Raw genomic sequence first — 27,906 nt, 5'->3', positions numbered from 1 at the left:
CAGAGTCGTATTCATCAGATGGTTCATGCTACTCTGTCTAGTAGAAAGGCAACAGGTCATATTTTTCTACTATCCACATAAAAAAGATGGAGTTAAATTTAAATATTTTAATTTGCTCAGTATGTAAGCGATTTCAGTTTGTCAGAGTATGAAACCACTGGGATGTCTCACAGTCTTTACGTGAGAGTTTTGACATTGGGTATTTGTTTTGTGCCATCTCATACTGGATATGTTTCAAGAACTCAGTGGCCACATGTGTCCAGTAGACAATTCATTGTCAGTGTGTTGTTAAAGCAAATGATGCTTGGACCACTTTTAGCATCTGCATTCAAGCCATCCATTTTATTAAGACTTTTGGGCTTGGATAACAAGTGTCAGTTGATGCTGTCAATATAAAGGAGCAGTGATGCTGCAGGATGCCGTGAGATCATACAAGCTTTCTGCATAGAATCTGTGCTAACACATAAAAGCCTACACACATCTCTGTACTGACTGGATTTTTGGTTTTATTTCATGAGCCCAGGCAGTTCTGCCTGAAAATCTGACGGGCAATTCAGAGTGAACTGGGTGCCTCAGCTTCCCTTCCAGGTTTGTTCTTGTTTATGTCAGTGAATGGCGTATGCATTCTTGCCTTGTACGTGCAAAAAAAAAGAAAAGAAAGAAAAAAGAAAGAAAGAAAGAAAATGGTTGTCTTTGACTTCTAAAGTGCCATGAAAAGTCAGTCGTCTGCTGCAAATGTCATTGTGCTTAAGTCCCTTGCTGTCTGTCTGCTTACAGGTAATGCTATTTATCTGTCTGTCTATTTATTTATGTTTTAAAAACATGTTTTTTTGAGGCAAGGTCTTACTGTGTAGCCCCAGCTGCCTGGAACTGGCTATGTAGACTAATTTGCCCTCTCTTGCACAGACAGGTCACTGCCTCCCAAATGCAGATTAAAGTAAAGTGTTACCACACCTGGCCTAATGCTTTCTATGAAAAGTAGTTCAGTGGCAAGTAGCTGTTTTTGGTAGATGCCTTTAAACTTTTGTGAAATGTTTAGTATTTTACTTAACATTATTGCAATATCTTAGTGGGGCTCATTCCACTTTATGCTGATGACCTCCCTCCCCCCTTGTTTTTCCTCCAAGACAGGGATTCTCTGAGTAGCCTTGGCTGTCCAGGACTTGCTTTGTAGACCAGGCTGGCCCAGAACTCACAGAGATCCTCCTGCCTCCGCCTACACCACCATTCCAGTGCTAATGCTTTCTTGTATTTGACTAAAATGCGTAAACCGAGGGGCCCATGTGGAATGGGAAAGTCAAGCTTACTAGTTAGTGCCCTAGTTAGCTTCATCTGTGAGTTGTACATGGCGTAGAGTCATCTGAGGGAATCTCCGTAGAGGGATTGCCTGGATTACTCTATGGAACATTGTCTTGATTGACAGTTGCTCCTAGGCCACTGTAGCCCTTACTATCCCTAGGCAGATTGGCTTGGGTTGTATAAGAAAGCTAGTTAAGAAGGACACAAGCATACAGCCTTCCTCAGCTCTATTTCCTTCTTGAGCTCCTGCCCCGACTTTCTTCAGTGACAGATGTGACCTGGAAGTTTAAGTAATAAACCCTTTCCACCCCCAGGTTCTTTTGGTTGTAGCAACCAAAAGCAAACTTGAATAGCTGGTATTGAGCTTTTTGTCCAGGGAATCTTGCAACTCATTTGTTCAAAATATGTTATCAGAGGAAGCAAAATGTGAATGTGTGATGCAGATATTTTCCTCAGTTGCAATGAGATAAATTTAGGGATAGTGAGTGCTTCAAAATACAATTTTTGGAGCTTGCTGTGGATGGTAAGATCTCTTGGAACTCAAATTGCCTGTGGGTTTTTGTTCCCTTTCTCTTTTCTAAAAATATGTAATAAAACATGGAAATGTCAGATATAAAGGATGGCGGTTGCTTAGACTTGCCCTTTGCTTGTCTGGTTATCCATCAAACACCATCAAACCTCTTTTGCCAGGAAGTGTGAAATAATGTCTTTGGAAAGCAATCAGTCAATGTGTGCCAAGTTCTTTTAAAGTCTCAACCAGCTGTTTTGGTATCAGAAAAGGTTTTACAAATATGATACAACAAAATGTTTATTCTTAAGGAAGGGTCGCTCAGCTTGTTTCCTTTATTCCCATTTCTTGACTCTCTGCCATGGCTGGTGGGTTAAGGGTAGGATATCATAGAAGTCCTGAATTCACACGCATGCTGCCAACAAGAATGTCCAAGGTCTGCTCCATTCCACCATAGAGGAGTTAATAATCTGGGTTATTAGAACAGTGACTGTACTGTTAAAATAGCTACATTATTGTTATTTTGTAATGCTTAGAGCATCAGGTAAGGATTCTTTGTTATAGCTTTTCACATCTCTCTCCTGCTCTCTCTCTCCAGCTTTCTTATACAACTCAAGACGCCTCTATCCTACTCTCTCCCTCGCGTTTTCCATGAAATTTATTTATTATTAGACCTAAAAATAAAAAAAAGGTCATAACCTGAAAACAGGATATAGGAAAAATGCCTACTTCTCTCTAAGAACATGGAATTTTGTGTGCCGTTTTGATTTACTAAATGGCTTACCTGGCGTTGAGTTGATAATTGTGTTGGTGTGAATGCAGTATGTTCAGGAACCTGGGTTTGTTACTGGAGAGATTTTATGTCCCTGCAGACTTTCTGGAGTTTAGAAGTAGATAACAGTATGCATGTTTCAGGTTGCTACTTGCTTCAAAATATGGAGCTTTTCAATATTATGTCATTACACAGAAACTTTTCAAGTTTGAGAAAAATCTGTTTAATATTGTAGAATGTGAGAACTGTGAAATGTGAAACAATTACAATTCCAGAAATTTATTTTAAGATCAAAGTAAATGGGGAAGGACAGGATTCTGTCAATCTTTATGTATTTATTGAAACATTTAAAATACACAATTTCTTTATATTTTTTCAGTCATATCAATGTGTGATGAAATAAGGCCTTTTTGAAATTCTGTCATATTTAAAGGTACATGATAACAATGGAGTGAAATGGTGTATCTTCAACAGAGTACAACATACGTCTTCATTTGTGTGCATGTGTTGAATTGAGGATATGTGTATTGTATGTATACGTGTGTGTCAGTACGTGTGTGTGTTAGTTTCATACATATGTGTGTGTTCACGAGAGAGAGAAGGCTAGATATCAATGTTGGTTGTCTTTTCTCTAACTTTATTTTTGAGACCATTCCTCTTTCACTGAACCTGAAGCCAGACAGCCTGGCGATATCTGATTGCATCTCAGTAGAGAAGTAAGTGCTGAGTGAGGTGTGCAGGCACATTGGGTTCTATTTACCCTCAGCTAAAAACCTTTCTACATCTACAGAGACAAGGTCTCCATTAAGGAGGTCCTCTCTGAATCGGAGGAGAATTCAAGGAAAGCAGCTAGAAAGCCGAGGAAATGACTACTCCCAGCAGAAGCAGGGAACATGAGGACTCAGACTGTGTACTTAGCTACCTAGACCACTGTCCTTGAATTGCACATTTAGAACAGTAGTTTTAGGTTTTAGCAAATTCATACAACTTGGCTTTGTTCTCCATTGCCCTGCCTCCACTTCCAAGTGTTTGTGGAAGTCCAGGTCAGTGGGAAATGACTTTTTGCATATATGCATGCATAAATAAATACATACATATATAAATTTATGTATTTATACACACATGTCTGTTCTCTGTTTATTATATCTATCCATCATATCTCTGTCTCTTCACTTTGGTAATGAGATAAAACGGTGGCTCCCCTGATGTTTATCTCAGAATACTCAATAAAGAACATGTTAGGCATAGGGCAGAATAGAGAGGGTCAAACATTACAAGCCTAGCCCCGTGCATGGAAGAGCGCTGGTGCAGTGGGCAACTTAGACAGCATGTTTGAACAAGATAAATATTCAGCAGGATTAAAAGAGTTGTTGACTGAACTGCTTAGAGAGTATGAATGGCGTGCACTGGGAGGGCCAGGGTTCTCTGGGAAGCCTTTCAGACATTTACCACAAGTCTGCAGAGGTAGCTGACATCTCTGGTGCACAGAGCATATTGTGTGAAGCTATTTAAGAGGCTTTCTTAGCAACTTCCATCTAATACAAGTTAGATTAATATTATTCATGCTTAAGGAACAGTTTAGTTCTGTAAAACCCAGGAAAGGCATTTGGTTCTTCTTTAATATGAAGTACGAAATAACAAATTTATATTTAGGTTAGCATGGTATAGATACTTTAAAAGACACATGTTGAAGGAAAATGTACTAATAAGGAACTTTAGTGCTTTAGTTATTGTTTCAGAAATTTATTGAATAAGCCAGCATCTAGAAACTCAAATGGTTTATAATGCCTCTGAATACAAAGATTTTTGGCTGAAACGAATGTTAGCTTTGTCTCTTAGTAGTTGCAGTGAATACAAGACCCAGAGTCATCTTGGCCAAGTCTCCATCCCAAGTGTATCATCAAGGACTTCTTTGGCAGGGGCCTGTAGAGAGTGAAAATATAATGGTATGTTTTTTAAAATAATAGGATGTGCAGGACATACAAGAGAGCCAGTCTGCAAAGCTGCGGTGGTGACACCCAGAGATGTCCCAGAGCAATGCATATTTTACCTGTTTAAAGAGAGTGGCAGTAGACTGAAGGAAAATTCTTGTTTTGTTTTGCTTTACTGGAGGTTGGAAACCAGGGCCTTGTAGATACTGGCAAGTGTCCTCGCACTGAGACAGATGGTGATTCAGCCATTAAAGGTTCAGAGTCTTTTGGTGGACCAGTTTGAGATACGACTGTGTTGGGGAGCGTCCTACATGCAGAAAAATACCGAGGTTACTTGTATGGTTCTGTCCTTGTTCCATAAGAAAATTCTCTTAAGAGGCCACCCAAACCTGACAGTTTAGCATCTGGTTGTTGGTATGAAAAATGGAACATTCTGAATTTCATTTGCCGGGTTCTTCTTTTGTTCTCGAGAAGCTGGCTGTGAAGACTGAGATTGAGACTAATTGAGACTTAGTGTTTGAGTACTGGTCTTGTGAGTACCAAGCCCTGGGCTTAATCCCCAGGACTAGAAAGGAGAGGGGAAAAAGACAGACATGGAGAAGGTCTTTCAGTTCAGCACTTGTGAAACTGCTTCTTGTAGCTTAATAATTTAATAATTTTGGGTCTAAACTATGAAAGCATTCTGAAAGTCTAAAGATTTTGTGGTGAGAAATTGAATGACCCACATGTGCCCTCTTCCACATGTCTCTGATACCCTTTCTCCTTTCCTCCTACTCAAGCATTTGCTTTATATTTGTAAATGTGGTAAATATACCAGCAGCATGGTAAAGTGCTCAGGGTAACTCTGATGCCCATTTTCTTCTCACACTGGGGCCCATGATCAAAGCTGATCTGGAATACCTGCTTGCATGGGTCCTAGGCTTCCTCTCCTCTGTCTGTGTGGCAGCCAGCCTCTGAACTGGAAACATCTTATCACCTCTGCAATGCTCACCATTCTTTGGAAGTTAAACTGCTTGGCATGTTTAGAACTCAAATGGAATCTGTTCTGCTTAGCAAGGCCATTTGCTGGTTTTGGAGCCTTTATATTGAACATCACATTAGTGGCCAGCAACTAGGGAGATTTGCAGGTGCTGCCACAGGCTGATAAAGCCGCCTCAGGTGTGCTGATGTGGGGGAGATAGCCTGATCACGAGCACTGTGAAAACCGGTAAATTCTGGGGGCGGTGGAGCACTAGGTGTTATGATTAGCAAGGAGCAGTCTGACCTGCCAAGGGAGATTATGAGATGGGAGAACAAATTTGGCTTCAGAAGAGAGTAGAAATAGAACTTGGAAGTTAACATTGTGGGCTTTGTAATTGGGATCCATTGCTGTTACAGGAGAATGAAGTTCAGAAGGACACAGGATTTTCTGTTGTTAAAATCAATGAAGTTAAAAGAGCAGCTGCTTGTAAAAGTTAATTTTCTTTGACATCTGCTTTGGTCCCAGTAATAAAAACGACAGCTCTGTTGAACAGCCTGAATTTTCTAACCCCACATCTTCCTTGTTACTGTGAAATCCATTTGGAAAATTGTTACTTTTTAGTTTCAGAAAATGAACAATGAATCGTTTGCAAAGATATTTAAGATATATTTAAGATATATGCAGAGCATAATACATGCATTCTTAATTTAGTAGGACACATTTTTAGTTGGCACTCCTAAGAAATTACAGGATGCATAGAGCCATCCCAGAGCTATGAAATGAAGAACATGTGATGATATTTTAATAAGTATTTTTTATTTACTTTATATAAAAATTTAAATTTGATTCTTTTTGTCATTTTTAAAGATACGCAAATGCTTCTGTCCTGAATAAACAGTGTTAAATGATAGGCAGTACCTGTCTTTGCATCATTCACTTTGGATTTCTGTCTGGGTGCATCTGTGATACTAGATACTTTCATATCTCTGAGTTTTATAAGAAAGCAGGTGGAGGGCAAAACCATCAGAGAACAAACTGAGCAATATTTTCCAGGTGAGCCATGTTTTCTTGTCATTTTTATGTGTTCTAATTTAGCTAGTGTTGGGTGAGCAGTTAGAGAGGAGGGGTGGCTTATTTTAAATGAGCCACCTTGTTCTTCATTTTCAACTGATTGAATCACCTTTGTTTTTAGAGTGTCTATTGTCTCTTTAAGGTCCATTTACAACATTTGACCATGTGTTTACTTCCTCATTTATTCATGTTCCCTCTCTTCATGCTTATCTTCTGAAAAAGAAAATCATGAAAAAAAATTTTTTTTCCTATAGCCTGCTGATGAGCCCCTTGGAACGTCTCTTGAAAAGCCATCTTATTTATTTTCATGTATGTGTGTGAGTGCCTGCATATATGGATAGACTTGCTCCATGTGCGTGCCTGGTATCCTCAGAGGCTTGAAGAGGGTGTCATGTCCCCTGGAACTGGAGCACAGACAGTTGTGAGCTTCCATGTGGATGCTTGGAACCAAACCGGGGTCCTCTGAAAGAGCAGCCAGTGCTGTGAATTAGTAACAGGCTGACAGCAAAGTCCTTCTCAGAGCAGGTGCGCACTCAGTGTTGCAGGCAAAGCTCTGTACTCAGAGGTTTTTTCCCTACAAAATAGAATTCACTGATTCAGATTCAGCCCTCACCCTGTGCCCCCAACGCAGTGGAGGTGCTGGTTGGCTGTTCGTCTACAAATCTATTGCTTCTAGTTTGTGTTACAGAACTTTAACATCTACTGGAGGAAGAAATTTCATTTTTTTTTTTTATTATTATTTTACTTTCCTGAGGACAGCAGATACCTAATTTCCCATACCATATCCAGAGCAAGTGTTTGTCAGCACTGTGTCCTGGACCTGGCTGGAGCTGATAGGCTACTCCCAAACTGGTGTTTGGGAAAGCAGCAGAGGCAGGAAGCTAACTCACTGTCTGCTTGCCCTTTCTCCCCTGAAGCAGGTCATAAAACTGTTTAGGACACCCCTTCCCACTTTCCCACAGAAAGAAAGATGCAGGAACACACTGAAGGATCTATAGGCATGTGTGACTGAGCCCCACCCTCAGCCATTACCATCAGAGTATTCCTTCTCCAGTTATCCTTCTCAACAACTTTCCATATGCACGTTTCTCTTTCCCTTTCTTTGATTCTTATTTTCTGAAGCCTCTCATCTTATGTAAAACTTATATCAAAAATAAATGCATGCTTTTTTTCTTGTTAATGTATCATTGGCTACAGTGATCCTAGCCGTGACTGTCACGATGGCAATGAGTTCTCACACTGGGAATGAGCCATTCCTGGGCAGTGAGTGACAGTTGTAAAGCATAGTTTTACACCCCCACTTTGTCTCTGGTTTGGGAAGATTAGCAGCCTGTGCTGCTGCTTCCTTGCTGGTGAGATTCTGTCTTTAGCCCCATAGCGTTTACTGGACTATAAGTCCATAGTATGTTTGGGTGTCTCCAAGCTACTTTTAAATATTTATTTGTATGTTTATGCATTTTTTCCTGTATGCATGCATGTAGAGCTCGAGGCAGTCAGCCATCCTCCCCAGAACCGGAGTTACAGAGGGTGGTGAGCCACCATGTGGGTGCTGGGAACTGAACCTAGGTCCTCAGCAAAGAGCAGCCAGTGCTCTTAAGTGCTGAATCATCTCTTCAGCCCCTTGGATTTTTTTTTTCTTTTTAAGTTGTTTGATTGACTGATTGTTTTGAGAAAGGCACTCATGTATGCCAGGCTGGCCTTAAACCCCATCTTCCTGCATCAGATTCCCAAGTGCTGTGATTATATGGCCACCAGACCAGCTCTAAAAGGCAACATAGACCCTGCTTTGGCATTGATGTTAGTGAATTGCCCACCTGCCTATGTTCCTGGATGTTCTGCCTGTCTTGCCCACACAGCTCTGTGGCATACAGTCTCTTCATATGTCTCATGCTCGTGTCTTTTTATCATAGCCTATCTTAGCCATAGTTTGGTTATTCATCTTGAATCCCTGCGTGCACTCTTAATGCTCTCTTTGCTGCTGTTGAAGCTTGCATTCCCTTCCTTTCACTACTGGAAAAACAACTTGTCCTTGTTTGTTGTAAGTAGTTCAAACAATGATGTGTACAGAGTAGGATGACAACGAGTCATGAACCTACCTCCAGGAGTCACCAGAGTTAACGGGCCGTCATTGCTTTGAAATGTTCTTAGGATTTCAGGAAAGGGAGAGAATGTCACTTAGAAAGCGCAAGCCTCTATAGTTACTTGTCCCCTTTCCTTTTGCTGTTCTCAGATAAATATAAAATTGCTTTTCATGTACATTTAAAAAAAAAAACCCTACTATTGAGTAAACAGTATAACTCTAAAAGTTACTCTTCCTGTGCTGACCAACTCATTTTTAGATATTGAAGATTGTATTTAAGTGGAAGCACACATACATATTATTCTGTGTGTTCTGTTGCTGTGAGTTTTGGGCAGAGGGTGTTGGAGGAGGTGTCAGGGTCTCACCCTTTCAATCAAGGTGAGTGGAACTCTCAATCCTCCTGCCTCCACCTTCCCAGGGCTGAGATTAGAGGTGTATAGTTTCATGCCCCACAAGTGTTCCTCTTGAAAATGCATGCATGCCAAGCATGCTTTATACCCACGGTTTCCCATGCTCGAGTAGCTTAAATTTCTAACTACTATTTGCATTTCAGTTCCTGTCTAATTCTCTAATTTTCCATCTAGTAATCCATCTAATTTGGGGGTAGCATTGTTCTAAGATAAACTTTATTTTTCAAAAAGTTCTTGTATACCAGAAGCCACACCTGTATCATTTTAGAAAATGTTTAAATACACACTTTAAATTCAATATTGTTGATTTACATGAAAAGCCTGTTTCTTTATGTTAATTTATCTGACCCTTATTTCAAAGGTGCTACATTTACACTGACCCTTGCTGTCATGTTTTGACGTAGTCTCAGTCTTGTCAGATTTTTTTCAATCATTAACTTTAATTTTTAAACTTATGTAAATCGCTGTGTCAGTGGGTGGGCCATATACACTTGAGTGCAGGTGCCTGCAGAGGTCGGAAGAGAGCATTGGATCCTCTGGAGTTGGAGTTATAGGTGGTTGTGTGCCCCTTGATTAGGTGCTGGGAAATGAACTCAGGTCCTCTGGAAGAGTAGTAAGTGCCCTTAACCTTTACCCATCCCCAGATTATTTTTTAAGTTTTTTTTTTTTAATTCAGATACACTTCACATTTTTAATAATCTCTCAAAAGTGTCTTCACTTGATATTTCTGTTTTATTTGTAGCAATTATTCCCATCACTGCAAACCAGGAAGACTTAGGTTAAAAGGAAAGAATGATGACATGATAGTTTCTCCACAGTGTATAATGTACTTACATTTCTGTGTACTCGGATAAACACATACTGAGATTTTATGAGTTTACACTATAACCATAATTTGCCCTTTGAACCAGGAATCCACAGTTCCATTGTCCTAGTTAGGACTTCTAATGCTGTGACCAAACACCGTGACCACAAAGCTAATTGAGTAGGAAAGAGAGGCTCACACTTCCACATTGCTGTTCATCATCGAAAGAAGTCAGGACAGGAGCTCAAACAGGTCAGGAACCTGGAGGCAGGAGCTGATGCAGAGGCTGTGGAAGGGGTGCTGCTTACTGGCTTGCTCACCATAGCCTGCTTTCTCAGAGAACCCAGGACCACCAGCCCAGGGGTGGAAGCACCCACAATAGGCTGGGCCTCCCCATCAATCACTAATTGACAAAATGCCCTACAGCTGGATCTTAGGGAGGCATTTTTCTCAATTACGGTTCCATCCTTTCCAGTAACTCTAGTTTATGTCTCAAGTTCATCCAAGACTAGGTAGCACATCCATCTGTAGATACTTGCTGTATTTAAAGAAGGACTTTCGATGGTAAGGTAGAAAGGGGAGATGTGAATGGCTCTCTGATTGGTAAGTTACATTTACTAATGAAGTTGTTCGGAATACAAGACCAATAGGATCATTGCCTAGGGCAAACTTTCTCAACCACTGGCTGGAAATGTCTGCGAAGGAAGAGCCCCTCTCTTCCCAGTGGCCACTGCTACACCTGTCCTCAACTCTTGAGGGAAAATGATGGCAGGACATGAAATGCCTAGGCTGATGGAGGTTATACTTTTGTGGGAAGTACAAGACAGAGTGCAGAACTGGAAACAAATTTAGCAGTAATGATAAACGCCCTGAGAGATAGAACACCAGTCAGGGAGTGCTGCTTTCCAGGGCTGGTGAGGGCAGGCTGCCGTGAGGAAGTGGCATTTGAGCAAATGAGAAGGAAAGCTTTGGTTGTCTTGAAGGCCGAGAGTGCAGAGATGCAGTAAGGCTGGCAGGTCGCTGCTCTGTTCTGAGAAGTGAGGGAATTCAACAATACATTAGCACCCAGGGATCAGGCACCACTCCTGGCTCCTCACAGGCTATGTGTTGGTGGGGGGGGGGGCAGGATTGATGATGTGGCTGAGAGGAAAGCTCCATGCTGTGTGTGCTCCCAGATCTCAGGTGTTACCATGGGCTCTGTACCCAGGCCAGCAACTAGTTGCCTATGTGCTATGGAACCCCGGCTTCCTCCTGTCTTAAATGGGCAGAAACCAGAGCTGTGGCATCTCTCTACCCGGGATCTCTGTTCTGTCTTGGGTAGCTGGTTGGCAACTGGACCCAGTCAGTCACTGTTGGTTTAGTGTTTCACTAAAATGGCCCTCAAATGAAAACTGAAAAACGTTAGATGTAAGATCATTGTACTAACTTTAACTGGAGAGCCTAAGACAATTCTTAGCTGATTTTAATTAGGGAAGAAATGAACTTTTAATTTGAAAACTTTAGTCTTTTAGTAGGGGATAAATTAGGAAAGAAGCAAAATTATAAATTATAGCTCTATTCCTATTTGTATATTATAAAAAGTTGGTTTGATAATTGTTTTCTGTCTTCAGGAACTGGTACATTAAAAATAGTAGCATGAGGATGCCTGTGTAATACCAAAGGATGTTCTTAGTCCGTTGCTTTTCCTCAGACCCCTTCTGTGCACTGTGAGATAATTCCTTTTAGTAGAATATAAGAACTCTTTTGATTAGAATTGAATCCAGAAGAAATTTATCTTATTTGTTGTCTCGAGTTTATTTCACATTATCTGACTACTTTGGGTGAGTGTGTTTAATTTCTAAGGGAAGTTTTGAGAAAGAAATGCAGTTCCTATGGCTGTAAATGTTCCAGAAGCCAGTCTGTTGTTGGCCTTGTGTATGGTATTTACTGTAAGGGTCTGCATTTCAGTTTTGGTCTCTTAGGTTAATCTGAGGTCATATTTTCAGTGTAAATACTAATAGTTGGTTTTGAGTCTCAGAAGATGTTCCTGATTTCTTACAGTAATGTGGTTGTTAAAATTAAGGACATCATGGGGGAGTCTGTGTATTCAGTTTCATGATTGCTTAGCCATAAGTGAAAGTCCTCTCCTTAAAGTTCTCATTATCTTAAAATCACACTGTAAAGCTTTTATAAATTTTAGTGTTTAGAGCTTTTCCAAGTTTTATTTACATAGATAGTGTACTCATGAGTAGAGGCTTTTGTACAAACTCAGATGGACAGGGCTCTTTGCTTAGGTTCCTTTCTCTTAATTCGAAGCCCAGTAACTTAATTTGTGTCCTCAAGACAATTGTCGTTAGTCTTTGCCTTTGTTTTGCTTCTCCATCCTCCTGCCTCAGCCTCCCGAGTGCTGGAAACCTGTAGCTATTTAATGCTGATTGATTCCTTCCTTAAAGCGGAAGTTTTCCCTGACCTTTGTGCATTGCCTCCTGCCCACCTCCCCATCCTTGTGTTCATTCAGCAGTCCTGTTTGTTTAGAGTGCAGCCCTTGCCGCTTTCCTGACCTTGTTCTCTGATTTCAGCTAACAGCCAGGTCCCTGCCTGCTGTGCAGTCCGACGAACGACTCCAGCCTCTGCTCAACCACCTCAGGTAATACGAAGGCGGAACCTTCTCACCCTTTTCAATGTTAAATCACCTTCAGTTTCTAAAAATTAATGTTTTCATTTGCTTGGATTCTGTTAATCAACATGAATACTTGCTATCCTTGACTCTAGGATGCTGAACAAATTCATTTTAGTCAATAAAAATGTACAAACTATTTGTTACACTAAAATCAACTTGAGAAGAGATAACTAACTGCATGGAAAAAAATCCAATATTAATGTGCTTTTTACTTAAGCACAGAGCCAAGGCATATTTCCACTTGGAACTGATGAATGGATGAGGTTTGTTCCTAAGTATAAAAAGAACATAGCTTCAGTACTTATAAAACAAAGTATAAGAGAAGGAAAAAACATCTGTCATTACTATTTGCAAACAATATTTCTTCCCTCTCTGCTTTTTAAAAACTCAGTATTGAAACAATGGTTTTATTAAATTTGCTTTTTTTCCATTTATCACAAACATGAGACTTATCACTTTATAGAAATTCTAAAAACATCATTTTTAGTGACTGCATGAAATTTTCCTTTACAGTTACATAATATACAGATAGTATATTTAGTGCTATGTTAGAGACACTTAGGCCATCTCCAGTTATTTTGTCTGAAGGCATAATGTCATTGAAATGTGAGCTAGTTAATGACAACTGTGCTGGTTAAGCCAATTAAAAGTACATGAGTCCTTTTATTAATGGCCAGACTAAGAATGGGCTCATGCCGCCAAAATTTCTCTTGATGCCCAAGTTCAGGGGTACAGGGCTTTTAAAGACAAACCACAATCCATCAGTGTTCAAGGTGGGGTCATATCAGCGAAGGGCTTGGGGTAAAAATAGTAGCCTCTGTCTTTTCTGCAAAGCTCAGCAGTATTTTCCAGACACTTCATGACAATTACTTATGATTTATGGTCCCTCTTAGTTATTTTAGTTTTTTGTTTAAGCTTGTACAATGATCATTTATTTAGCTGAATGATGGCCAGGGTCATGGACAGTCCTAAAAGTGTTGTCAGAGTGGATGTGGCTGTTGAGGGCTGAGAAGTGTCTAGGAGACACAAAATAAAGCCAGGACAAGAAAGGGTTAGCTTAGTTACTCTATCTCACGTAAGCTTTTACCTTTATCTGTAATTTAGATTATTTTATTAGGATAGCTTCTTAGAAGCAAATTTACATATTGAAGTGTATCCACTATTTTAAAGATTTCAGAATATAAGTATTTCTTTCCAAATGTTATTCTACTTACATTCTCATATTGTGCCTGACTATTCAGGCCACTTAACCTTGAATGAGGCAGGACAGCCAGGAAGTGGTTGCAGAACAATTCAGTCAGTCATAAAGATGCTTCTGTGACCACATGCATCTCTGTTCTCAAGAAGAGTGGCTTTTCAGCATTTATTATCTATTTCTGTTTTAGGGTGAGATTAACAATCTGTATTTTTTTTGCTCAGTTATTGATAGCATCTCCTGGCTTTATTTGATCTCAGGTACTTAAAATGTAAAAGATTGCAACTCTCTTATATCTGCTCCAAGCAGTTCTCTCTACATTTTTATTTAGCCTGATGACATTTACAAGACTTACGTAGTCAAGGCAAATATTGTTTCTTGTTAGGGTTTCTAACTTTTGAGCTTGTAGAGATGTATTTTATGAGTCTTTTGCGTGTCTGTGTGTGTGCACCGTGTTCTTGCAGCGCAGGAAGAGGTTACGGAGGCATCAGATGCCCTGGAACTAGGGTCACCAAGGTCGTATGCCTCCTCCTTGGTGCGGGAACTGAGCCCTGGCCCTGTGCGAAAGCAGCCGGTGTTCTTACCCACTGAGCCATCTCTGTTTGTAAGCTTTCCCTTCCCTTTGTCAACTCAGGAATTTTACATTCTGGTATTTTTCAATTTTCATTCATTGCTTCCTCCTTTCCTTTCCCCCCTCAGGGTCAGCAGCTTTCATTTTTTCCATGTAATTGGTATTGGGGAGCAGAGGTGTGGGTCGTGATTAAGACTAGTGTTTCTGGTATTAACACACATCCTATACACGCTTGTTTCATACCCTAGAGCTGTGTTCATGGGTCAAGACACTCAAACCTCAACTTTCAGTATGTTGTCCAGTCTCTACTCTCTGACCCTTCTAAATCTTTTGATTTTATCTTCAAAGTATTTTTTACTACACTAGAGTGTTCTCTGTTCTCATTTTTTCCTTCTCTGATACAGTTCACATCACTGCCAGATGTGATTATATTCTTGGCTTTAGCTCCTCTCTGTCCTCCCTGCCCCAACCCTAAGCTCCATTCTGTTTAAAGCTTGAAGCCTGAGCTTGGCGCCTGCTCTGGAAGTCCTGCTGGGAAGAACTGTACCAGAACTGTACCCTGGTGAATGGTTTTAGTTCAGGTGTCGTGGTCTCTGGTCACTTAGTTTCCTTCTGCCCAGCCTGACCCAGATGCCTGCAAGGGTAGTTTCACTATCCCAGGCTGCCTTCATTACAGGATTTGATGCTTTTATTGTCTTCCCAGTGGCCAGGATAATATCCCACACTTACTAGGTATAGTGTGTTCTGCTGAGTGAAATGCAATGTATGCCATTTATGCTTGGTTTTTTTCCTTCTGAATGAAATTTTTATATTTTATAAATCAGTTGTCTCCCAAAATTCTACTGCTTCAAAACATAAGTCAAAGAAGTTGACTCCTAGCTCTCGTGAATACTTGATTCTGTACAATCATGATAGATTCCTCTTTTTCTATCTTAGTCTGGTAATTGTCACCTAACATTTAGATTAACTGCTGACATCTTGTTGAGTCCTTGAAATCTGCACAAACTGTACATTCATTTAGGTCCTTTATTCTCTGTGGAGTTCATTCGAAACTGGTTGCTAGGCAACGGGGGCTGATGTTGCTTTTTTATTGTTATTAAACCAAATGGCTTCTCATTTTATTACTGTGTCAGAGACATCTGTAGGTAGGGTGGCAGCTGGTGTGTAGCTTGGCACTTCCTGTTCTATAGAGTAACCCTGCGGAGTGCGTCCCTTTCAAGCATATTGGATTATCTTTTGGCTGTCAAGTATGATGTTTTTCTTTTATCTTCTTTTTTTTTTTTTTAAGGTTAAGGTGGCAAAGAATTGGGCTGAGGATATAGCTCAGTTGGTGGAGTGCTTTTGTAGTTAGCATGAAATGCTGGGGTTGTTCCCTCCAGCATGGCACCCACAGGGTGTGACAGCACATGTGCTTGGGAGATAGAGGCAGGATGGTCAGAACTCCATGGTCATTCTCCACTGTATAGTGAGCTGAAGGTCCAGGGTGTGTGAGACTCAGCCTCAAAAAGAAAAAAAAAACAAAAACAAAAACATAAAACAAAACAGATGAGAAAGATGATCGCTTGATTTGAGAGATTCTAATGGCAGTCTTGTTAGGAAAAAATAATTACCGTTGATTTGCAACTTCAGTGTGACCTAGAGGAGATGGAGTTTAGAGGGTTTTTTCCAGAATCATTACTTGTCCTAACTTCAGTGCTGCTAATGATCAAAAAGGAAAGATGAATAGCATTTGAATAGCATTTTAATTAAATTTGTCAATAAATCTCATTTGGGAAATTATTCTGGTACCTGTAAAAGTTGAAGAAACAGTAGAGAGGAATTGCCAGATTATTTTAGAGTATCTTGTCATTAGTGTCACAATTTGCTATCCTGATAATTGAGGCCACTTCTTAACAATATATTACTGAGACTGAAAATGTAATATATCTGTAATTTTATTGAATTTAGTTCTCTTATTAAAAGTTAAACAGAAAACCATTTGCCTAAGTATTGTGTAGAAATAAGTTTATTTTCACTTTTGGTAGCACATTGGGATGCCCACTACATGCCACGGAGTGCCCATTAGGTGCCATGGTGAAGGAAGCCACAGTTTGTCATCTGAGAGACTGGCACATTGGTGGGCTACAAACCTTGCTAAGCTTTTGATTAGAACTAGGTACAGAGCACAGAGCTTTATTAATTAACCTGTTTGCCCATGTGATGATTTCCTTAAATATTGGTTCCAAAGCTTACTTGCTTTAGTATTTCTATCTTCTAGCTTAGTAGTGGCTCCAGTTGGTTGTTCAAATCAGAGGAAGCCTTAATCCTACTTGTAGAATGTTGTCTTTAACTCAAGAATACAGAAGGAGACTATGTGTGTTTTGACAAATTAATAAATTGAGACGATTTAGGCTTGAAATGACTTCAAGACATTTGTAAAGAATGTCTTTAGTGAGCAGCTAGATACAGACCTCCGGTGTGTTATTTCAATGTGAGAAGTGTTTGCTAGCCACTCTGTAGGTGATAGCTGTAGCCAGAGAAATGTTTGAGCTAACCAAGGAAGAGCCAGTGAAAGGCGAGAGGCATTGTCGTGAATAGAATCCACAACATGCCGAGGTTTGAACTCTGTGGGGCAGCAGTAGGAGTGAGAGATGAGCCAGAAACTAAACGAGTAGAAATTCCAAGGAGAGCTCTCCTGAAGGCCTGGAGCACACTGGAATTTTAAAATCATGCTCATTTATCCGTCTGTCTGTCTGTCTATCTATGTTTGTAAAACAACTTGCAAGAGTTAGTTCTCTCCTCCTACTGGTGGTCCTGAAGATCAAACTCAGGTTAAAGAGCACCTTTACCCACTGACCCATCCCACCAGCCCCTCAGGCTCCAAGGGTGCATAATAAAAAGTAGTATTCCCACTTACTATCTATGGAATTTAAAGTATGAAAGCCTGAAATTAGAGAGGAAAACTTGGATACCAGTTTTCCATAGAATAATTTTCATGAAATTTTACCCCTTAAATATACTGTATTGCTTCTCTATTATATATGCATTTCTTCTGTATCCCTCTACTTTTTTTCATTAAAAATTTCCATTTTAATTTATCTACTTTTAAAACATTTATTATTATTATCATTTTATTACAATTTATTCAATTTGTATCCTGGTTGTGTCTACCTCCCTCGTCTCCTGTCTCCTCTTAATCCCAGCCTCCCTCCCTCTTCTCCCCCATGCCCCTCCCCTAGCCCACTGATAGGGGAGGTCCTCCTCCCCTTCTATTTGACCCCAGTCTATCAGGTCTCATCAGAATTGTCTACATGTCTTCCTCTGTGGCCTGGCAAGGCTGCACCCCCCAGGGGGAGTGTGTGATCAGAGAGCCAGCCACTGAGTTCATGCTAGAGAAAGCCCCTGCTCCCCTTATTAGGGAATCCATTTGGAGACAGAGTCTATGGGCTACATCTGAGCAGGGGTTTTAGGTCCTCTCCATGCATGGTCCTTGGTTGGAGTATCAGTCTTTGCAGGGCCCCCAGGGCTTAGGTTGTTGTTGTTTGTTTGTTTGTTTGTTTTTTGGCTCTGTTGGTCTCCTTTTGTAGCTGCTGTCCCCTCCAGGTCTTTCTGTCTCCCCCTTCTTTCATAATATTACTTACACTCTGCCCAAAGTTTGGCTATGAGTCTCAGGCTCTGTTTCGATACCCTGCTGGGGAGAGTCTTTCAGAGGCCCTCTGTGGTAGGCTCCTGTCCTGTTCCCTGCCTTCTCCTGTATCCGATGTCTATCACATTTGTCCTTCTGAATGAGGATTGAACATCTTCCCTAGGGTCTTCCTTGTTGTTTAGCTTCTTTAGGAGTATAGATTTTAGTATGGTTATCCTATATTATATGTCTAATAGCCACTTATGAGTGAGTATATACCATGTGTGTCTTTCTGCTTCTGGGTTACCTCACTCAAGATGATCTTTCCTAGTTCCCACATTTACCTGCAATTTTCATGATTTTCTTGTTTTTAATACGTCAGTAGTATTCCATTGTGTAAATTCTGAGCAGGTTGGGAAAGGAAGAGGGGTGGGGAGAGGGAGAGAGAGGCAGAGGGTAGGGACAGAATGTACCTACTTATACAGGCTCTCTGTAGGGTGTATATTTCTCCTGCATCCCTTCACTTTGAGATAGGAACGGGCAGGGCAGGAGGTAACCAACTACTCCGTTATTCTTATTTAATGTCTTCTCCTTAATTGAAGAATAAATAAATTTTAAGCTGTGTTTGCTATACTATTTTTTCCTAATTTTATCATCCTATTTCAGCTCGAATGAATTAGAACTTAAAAATGATAATACAGTGTAGCAGGGAGAGGGGTGTTCCATGCAGAGGATTATCTTCTAATTCACTCTAAATCTATAAGATAGTCGCACTGATCTTATAACATCATTAGAGTAATGAAAACATCTTCCTTACTCTGTATTATGGAGACATAGATTCTGGCGGCCGGTATAGCATTCATGTTCCCACTGCAGCATCTGCTTACTGTGCCCACGTTTCTGTTTATCCCTTCAAAGGATGTGCTGCCGCTAATTCCATGTCTGACAGGCAGCCTCCTCAGAAAGCTTTTGCTCGTAGGCGTAGTGATACACTGAAGTGTTTTCCCTTTGAATAAGCTCTCATTTTCAAATCAGAACATCGTGTTGGTATTCATGTGCCAGTTGTGGTAAAAATGAAGGCAAATGTTAGAAAGTGGTTTAGCAGATGGTGGCCGCCACCAGTCAAAGGCTAAACGGAAGCCTTGTTAATGTGATGCACACAAGCATGAGCTGTTTGCTCGCTTTGTCCCATCCCCTGTTCCCGGTCTCTGCCGGTACCACGAACTATTTATTTCCTTTTATTCATGCAGCAACACATCCTTTAGATCACTGACTGTTGCAAAGCTTTGTGCAACAGATTAATAAGATTATTATAGTATAAGATTATTTGGGGTCAGTGTAAAAAATAATGAGTTAGAATGTATACTTTTCAATTTATAACCTTAGAATTATATTTTTCTTATCTATATCAATAATTATATGTCCTTAAGGATACATTTGCTAATAGTTGACACTGAGAGTTATTAGATATGGCCCCTTAACTTCAATATATTATCAAAGGGGAAAAGAACGAACATTTGTAAACACATGCATGTGTAGAGAAAGTGGAAAGTCTTAGGAGAGGTGGTATATTGTAGTGAGAATTGTGTAAATTTGGTTTCTTTGAAAAGCACAGCAATATTATAAGAATATGTTTTTGTCTTAATTCCAGGTGTGGGGTGTGGGGCTGATTCGCAGTAGCTGACTGTGATTTCCCTCATGCTCTGACAGGGGTGTGGTTTTGCAGCTACCGATAATTTCTGTTGGTGTGTGACATTTGGATCCTGGGAATGTTTCAGAGGACCTCTAAATGCCAGAGCCTAGTAGGTGTGGCTGGTTCATGGTTGCATGCTGTTGGTTGTGGTTTATCGAGTAGTGCTGTGCAAAGAAACGAGAAGAAATTAGATATCCTGGCAATGAAGATCAAAGTTGCCCATGGAATGCCACACCCCAAATCAGGAAGTAGTCCAATGAAAAAGACGCCCCTTCCCCTCTATCCTTTTCTCTCTCTAGTGTTAGGGGGTTGAAAGGGAAGAAGTGAAGGGATGGAGAGGGTAGAAGAGAAAAAGGAACCTACAGTAGCAAACACCGGTTATGGCATGCACTCATGGATTATGTTAGTGGTTTAAGGCAGGCAGTCACATACGCTGTGCTTCAGGAAGACCAGGATGTCCAGGACTCACATCCAGCTGTAGCTCCAGCTGCAGGGGATCTGATGCCTTCTCTTGGCTTCTGTGGGCACTTGCACTCATGTGTGTTTGCTCATGCATGTGCACGCACACACACATAGTTTTAAAAATGAATATCAAAACAACTTAATGCCATTTAGTGTGTTCAGTAAAACATGTAGTTATGGAACAACACATTTGGAAAAAAGTGGAAGAAATGAATTCTTCCAAGCACAGCCATTGTTGACTTTGCTGTAACCTGTATGGGTATTTATATGTAAGTATAAATTATTGTATATGTGATTAATACGTATTTATTATAAAATATTGTGTATATAATTATAATTATCAACTGTTTAAAGTATAACTTGTAAACTGTTTCATATATGTCATAATGATGTGCAAAGTCAAAGTTGATTTTCATGGCTCTAGTGTTGAATGCCTACATACTGTTCAGTGGAGAACATGCGGTTTTATCTTTTACTTAGCTGCTGTCTTTTTTCTTGAGTCTTGAGGCTCCTCTGTGTGTGTGTGGAAAGAACTTACGATCCTGTGTGACAAGGGGAGAAATGCACTGTGGAGAAGAAACACCACTAAATCTTCTATTCTGGAGTTTCTCCCTGACATTGATTGGCATCTAGTTAAGTAATAAAATCGCTTCTCTTCTGCTGGGTCAGTCCAGAGCTGTAAGGAAGAACACAGTGATGAGGATAGGGGAAATGACTTCCTGAAAAGGCTTGAGAAAGCATTGGAGTGCCTCCTGTAGTACGTTAGCAACTGCCAATAAGTTACGTGCTGCCCAGTAGGACTTTCTGGGAAGATGGTCTGTGCTGTGCGGCTTGTTGCAGCAGCAGGCAGCCACAGGCAGCTATCTAGTGCTTGTCTAGGACAACAGAAGAACTGCGTTTTACATTTTATGCTCATTAAAATTTAAATTTGAGTACGCAGGTCCAGTTAATGCTTACCAGATGGAATCCCATTGTTCCATAGCATGTTGGAAGCACGGAGTAACCACATTAAGAAGAAAGCCAAGAGTTCTTAGTCCAAGCTTGCTACCCGTGTCTCTGAAGGACTCAGAGAAGGCGTGGCCCCCACATAGCCGTGTTTAGAGGTGATGGGTCAGAAGCCTTATGGTGTTGTCAGTGGTGGAGTCCACTGCCAGGTTAGTCACTGAATGCACTGTTGGTGGCTGCTGGAAACTCGGGGGATAGGGCCTCCCTGGAGCAAGTAGGTCACTAGAGGGTGAACAGGAGGCTGCAGTTTGTCCCAGGCATGCACCTACCTCTCTTCTCTTACCCTTTCTTTTTCTCTTGGTGTGTGTGTGTGTGTGTGTGTGTGTGTGTGTTTCCTGGCTACCACAAAGAGACTAGCCTTTCCTATTACATAATTCTGTCTCTATGACATTCTGCTCCACCTTAGGCCCAAAGAAATGCAGTCAGCTAATGCTTCTGAAACCATTATCCAAAATAAATATCTCGTGCCTTAAGGTGGTTTTCTGAAGTATTGTGACAGTGGAAAGACAGGTAAACATGAGTGAGCTTGTAAAAAGTTACTGTTCTGGCGTTGTGGTAGGACATTTGGGTAGCTGAAGGTCATGAGAATTATAAAGGAGGGCTGGTCCTTTATGTTATATGAATTTTGTCTCTTTGCACTGAGCTGTTTACTGTGAAGGACTATAGCAGAGACTGCACAGAGGAGGACCACTTGAAGCTACCCAGCTGACTGGGACCCTCCATCTTCAGCCAAGTGCTAAGATGAAAGGTGTGTGACTTCGCCCCTGGCCTCCAAAGTTCTTCATGGCAACTGTGCAGGTTTGGATGAGGATGGTCCCCATATATATCTGCTTGTGTGGTCTCCAGTTGACGAGTTGCTTGGGAAGGACTGGTGGGTGTGGCCTGTTGGAGTAGGTGTATCCTTGTTGGAGGGGGTGTGCTCCTGGGGGTGGGCTTCAAGGCCTCAACTGCTCCCGTTTCCCACACACTTACTGCCTGTGGCTTGGCATGTGATGCCCTCAGCCACTGCTGCAACGACATACCTAGCCACTTCCTGCCGTGATGACAGTGACTAAACCTCTAAAACTGTAAGCAAGCAAGCCTCTAATTAAATGCTTTCTTTTATGAGTTGCCTTTGTCATCATGTCTCTTCATGGCACTGGAACAGTAACTAAGACAGCAACATTACTAGAACCGTTATCTGTTAATTATTTGTGTGGTATTTGTGTAGAATGCAGTCTCTAGGAGAGTAAAGAGTTTATCCATCTTGTTTACCTTTGTTTCCCCATTACTTAAACAGTGACTGCCAACGTAAGACCTCAGTGACCTAGTGCATGGATGGATGAAGGAATGAATGAATGAATGAATGAATGATAGAAACACTTTGAGCTCTAAACTTCTGCAATTCATTCACTTTTTTAAGTTGTTCAGTGGTTAGTCTCAGGGAGATGGCAGCTTGTTGATGGTATTCTGAGTGTCAAACCAGAGCCTCATTCATGTTAACCAAGAATGTACCCTTGCCCCCCAGATGATAACTAGGGCCCAGAGTCACAGAGGTTTTTTCTCATCTTCAATGGGATACTCCATATTTTATCTCCTCAGGAGCTTTGTGTTTGCTTTTGTGACTTAAGAATTCTCTACCAAGGACTCTATTCCTGTGTGACCACATAGAAGTACTTAGGGGCTTCCTGAGTCTCATAGACCAATATTTTTTTAAAGATTTATTTATTTTATGTATATGAGTGTTCTATCTGCATTTACACCTGCCAGAAGAGGGAATCAGTTCACATTATATATGGTTGTGAGCCACCATATGGTTGCTGGGAATTGAACTCATGACCTTTGGAAGAGCAGACAGTGCTCTTAACCACTGAGCCATCTCTCCAGCCTAGTACACCAATATTTTATGTAGTGAGACTGATAGGATTTTCACACGGAAGCAGCAGACATGATGAGACTTCAGTGTCTGTCTCAGGATTAAAGGAAAGTGCATGACATGATTCTTTGAACTGTGACTTTTAGAAGAGATCTCTTTAGCTGTCTCTACACCTTTTGCCTGACCACAGCCACTGAAGAGATTGTGTGGGCTGTGTGTGAAGGAGACTAGCTGTAGCTGCCAGAAGCTCTCCGTTTATTATGCACAGCAGAGAGGAGAAGGGCCGGGTTGGCTAATCTCAGTAGGAGTCTCTGTGGGCGTCAGTAGTAGGAGTAGCCATCCAGGGGGAGGACGCTGCAGCTGATGGTTTGGGTGCACTCGTTTTAGCTAAGGGACCACCCTTGACCGGCAACTGTACTCCAAGCAGGGGACCGCTTTGCCATCCCCCTGTGCCTTACCTAAGGAAGGCTTTGTATCTCACGTGGCTCTGAGGCACTGGGGTCCTTGGCACAGCCATTCTCATGTCAACAATATACATTCACTCAGGGCTTCATTTGTTCACCACAAAGTTTGCTGGATGTTAGACCTCCATTTTCCCAGCCTCTTGTTTTTCATGATTACCCTGGCAGGCATCCTTTCCTAGTCTCCTATGTCTTGAAGCAGAGCCAGGCAGCCTGTTCTGGAGCATCATTCATTGTTCTGCACCACTAGGCTGCACCACCAAGAGCAGAAGGAATGCAAGATGTTTACCAGTGCAGGCACAGAGATTTGTGGATGGCCTTGTATGGTTTTTATGACCCAGACCCAGACCCAGACCCAGACACACACATATGTATATATCATGTTTTGTGATGCATAGGGGTGTGTATACATATTTTATCTTTGAAACAAATTTTTAAGAGAAATACACCTATTTTAAGGGTATAGTTTGCTGAGTTTTAACAAATGTAGATTGCTGATGCTTTTGCCAGAAGCACGATATGCAGAATTCAGTTTTATGGCAGTTTATTGGATTGTTATGGTTATACATTGGAATAAACAAAATGTGGACTACACAGGGAAGATGAAGGCAGCTCAAGTGAAGTAGCAGCCGTACTGGGGTGGCGCTTACCAGCACCAGAGCCCCGTTTGCTCCTCATTTTTGTTATTGCACCTCCTGGTATCCAGAAACACAGATTGTATTACATTTTGTCTGATGATAGGTTTCTGAGGAGACTTTTTAAAAATAAAATTGAGTAAAATTCATGCTTGTGGAAAAATAATTTATATTCAATTTTTGGCAGACTTTTATTGATTGTGTTCTCATTTGGAATAACTGCCAGGAAAATCACCTGGGCTAACACAAGCTAGATACCATTTACTAGGGATTTAGCTGTAAAAAGAAACTCATTTCAATTTCAGGGGTGACAGCTGCTGAGTGAGTTTTCTTTCGATGTCCTTCACAGCAGGAAATGATATGTTGTGACTTTGGCTTCCATGATTTCCTACCTACCCAACAAATCCACGCTGCAGGGGGATTTTTTAAATCTCTGAACAGCCTAGCTTATGTGGGCAGAGTGTTTTTTTTTTTTTAAATGTCTAAAGTGGGTAAAACTGTGATTGCAAAATGGATATACGTGTGATGTTCAGAGACCCTTGTCTCCTTCTGAAATTGTTTTCCATCTGTGCCATGATACATGCAGCTTTATTTGAAAACATTAGACTGGAACTTGGGATGCTTTATAAAATGAGCTAAGAGATTACAATTGATTTTGGAAGGTGCTTTAACTTACTTTTTAATGGTCCAAATAAATATGATTCCTGATGCACCAATCAGTTTCAATTACTTGTGCTTTCTTCGCTGCTTTCATGCTTTATATCAATGTGAAAATATGATAAACTCAGGCCTGCCTGAGGGAGAGGGGCACAAAGATTTTGTGGTACAGGCAGTATGTTTACATGTTATTGTCTTGTGGACCTCAGCATCCATCTATTAAGGGAAGACATTCCTGGAGGATGGGAGAGAAATATTTTTTTTAATGAATAATTTTTTTTTAATTTTTGTTTTTTTAATGTTAGTTACAGTTTGTTAAATTTGTATCCCTGCTGTATCCCACTTCCTCTTTCCTTCCCAATCCCACCCTCCCACCCTCATCTTCTCCCTGCCCCTTTCCAAGTCCACTGATAAGGGAGAACCTCCTTCCCTTCCATCTGATACTGGTTTATCAGGTGTCTTCAGGACTGGCTGCAAAGTTCTCCTCTGTGGCCTAGCAGGGCTGCTCTTTCCGGGGGTAGGGGGTGAGGGGTGGAGGGTGGGGGGTGGGGGTGGGGATACTTTTACTGTAGTTCAGCTCACATTTGCCTTCCGTGGCTTCTTCTAAATGACTGAAGAATGGGCAGTGACAGCTGCATATTGGGGTGGACCAGGCAGTTACAGATTCACAGACAGCAATGTGTTAAAGCTCAGTTTTCTCCAGAATGAACCTCAGTTTAGTGTACATCTAGCCAGTCCAATCCAAGATTGCTTAAGGGCAAACTATGTCAGTATGTCTGATACCCAGTTCCCAAGGAGAATGTTTTTAAACAAACTCCTCTGTAGTGGACTGAAGGACTCTGCTTACTGGGCCTGGCTGTAGCTTATGTTCTGCCCAAGACCATGAGGAATTTTATTTTGTAGAAGTGAGGGCAGGCTAGTGGCTGTTCTGTAAGCATGTCACCTAGCCTTCCAAAGGGCCACTTGCTGTCTCTTGTCATTGTACGTATGTACAGCAGTGCCCTTAGTAAAAACACAACAGAAAGCACACAATTCTGTAAATTACACACACAACGGTAATTTAAATACCACCTCTTTACTTCATAACCACAGTATGTGTAAGTGACATGACAAGGTATCAATGAAGTATTTTACATTATATCATTGTAAGTGTCTTAACTCATTATAAATACATTATACTCATTATTAACATTTTAACTAAGAAGAAGGCAAATTTAAGTGCTCAGCAGTCACATTTGTCTGCTGGCTCCTAGTTTATGTGGACAGAGAATTTCTACTTTTTATAAGTCCAAGGTAAATAAAACTGATTGAATGAAGTTGAATTCCATTTAAATCTCCCAAATTCAAAGCTGAAATTTTACCTTTTGGAAATGTCCCAAAAGAGTAAATGTTGCTTACAGATTCAAAAAAAAGCTTTCAGATATTAGACTCCAAAGACAGCTAAGTGCTTCTACCTCAAGGTTAAATGTTTCTTATGATGGTTTAAAAAAGTAGAGAAAATTCCCCTCTAGTATTTGCTGGAAGAGATAAGTAAATGGTAAGAATAGAAAAACAAGACAAAAAAATGCTTGGGAGTGGTGAACTGCACCTTTCTGAAGGCAGAAAAGGAGGATCTCTGTGTTTTCAAAGACAGCATGGTCTGCCTTGTGAGGGCCAGGTCAGCCAGGACTTTACAAAACAAAAACAAACAAAGAAATAATTGAAAAAAGAAAACAACCAAAGTATGTTTAGGTCCAATTCATTTAGGCCTATGTGAGTGATTACAATTTAGATGAAAAGTACAGTGATGATGTTTAGAAATCTGATCCTCCTGGCAGCCTTCATGACACTCTCTGGGTCCGCTTTATAGTCCCTGTCCATCACAGAGGTCGATGAAACCCATGGCTATGAGATTCTGAGGGGCCGGCTTACTTCCCTGCCCTCTGAGCTCCAGGACTGCCCTGTACAACCTGGTCTGGGTGTCACACACAGAAGGAAGAACTGTAGCCAAGACCCCAGCAGCGTTTCCCCTCCCGCCCACAATCCTGAAAGAAGATGCACAGAGGCATAGTCACCCTTGAAAGCTGACGTTCACCTCATGTTTGTAGTGATGAGGGTGAGGTTCATGTCCTTGTCATCAGTGCCACAGCATGCCAGGACTGCCCTCCCTCTGCTGTTCCCCCCTCACACTCTTAAACCAGCGATCCTTGCTGGGGAACCCGCAGATCCACCTTTGTATAATTTCTCTTTGTTTTTGCTGGATCTTCGTTTCCACACCCTAATAAATGTCCCCACTGAGGTCTAAATCTCCAGTTGCTATTCATGTGCTTTCTGCTGTGACGTAGGTTTCTGCTGCTTCTACAAAGTTCAGAAGGTCTGCCCATCATTTGGGATTTACGGGTGGATGCGTGCAGGTGTGTTTTCTAGATTTATCATCTCAGATACTCAGGGCTTATTTATTTAGATATCTGTATTTTTCTGTAAATTCGCTATTGGTATGAGTGTTTTGGAAAAACCTCAGTGTGAATGTGATTATGTGTCTTGCCTCCATCATTTGTTACACACGTGTGCCTCACCATTGCATTGCCTTAACTGAGTTAACACCCTGTAAACTTGGTTATATAAATGTGGGGTTGGGTGTGATAGTTCATCTTGATTGTCAGCTTGACAGGAGACAAGCCTCTGGGCCTCCTTGTGAGGGCTTGTCTAGACTAGGCTAACCTCTGGGACTATCTGTGAGGATCATCTAGTTAGGCTGACTGAGTTGGAAGGGCCACCATGAATGCCTGTGGCATCTGTCCTTGGGCTGAGCATGGTTTCTTGTTCTTTGTTTTCTCTCATAATTTATTAATTTGGATTTGCTATGTGAAGACAATCATTGAGAAGTGGGGAGGAACCTGTTGGAGTCTGAGCGTCTGCTAGCATTTTTAAAAAGGAGTCTGTTGTCCATTTTACTCACTGGTCTGTTTTGTTAAGGCCACAATCAGATTTATTTTGCTGGCACACAGCCAAGTTACATTTTAGCAAAAGGACACTGTTCTTTTACAACCAGTATCTTCAGAACATAGTCTAATGCAAGTGAATAATCATGGAGCCAGAGCCTTCCTGTTTTTGCTGATTTTCTGTAACCCTAGGAAGCTTTACTGTTGTTTACTGTTGTTGCCCTTTGCAGGCTGCTCCAGCAAGTAAAAGGCAATTTGTGCATAGAAAGCACAAGTAACATTGGAATTCCTAACCCTTGCCACCAGTGTTTATGAATGAACCAATTGGTGTACAGTTTGTCTTTTTCCTTT

General features: G+C 41.0%; 1 protein-coding gene across 4 annotated transcripts in view; it reads left to right on the top strand.

Annotated features, from left to right (window-relative positions):
- Window positions 1-27,906, top strand: part of Prim2 (DNA primase subunit 2) — a 226,208-nt gene that overhangs the window by 126,068 nt on the left and 72,234 nt on the right. For all 4 annotated transcript variants that reach the window (XM_060369819.1, XM_060369820.1, XM_060369818.1 and 1 more), the window contains one exon: window positions 12,396-12,463. In XM_060369819.1, coding sequence (XP_060225802.1) covers window positions 12,396-12,463 — 68 coding nt within the window. The remainder of the gene's footprint in view (window positions 1-12,395; window positions 12,464-27,906) is intronic.

This window comes from Meriones unguiculatus, chromosome 16 (genome assembly GCF_030254825.1).
Source record: "Meriones unguiculatus strain TT.TT164.6M chromosome 16, Bangor_MerUng_6.1, whole genome shotgun sequence".
NCBI lineage: Eukaryota > Metazoa > Chordata > Mammalia > Rodentia > Muridae > Meriones > Meriones unguiculatus.
The sequence above is the reverse complement of the archived record's forward strand: the minus strand, read 5'-3'. Positions and strand labels throughout refer to the sequence as shown.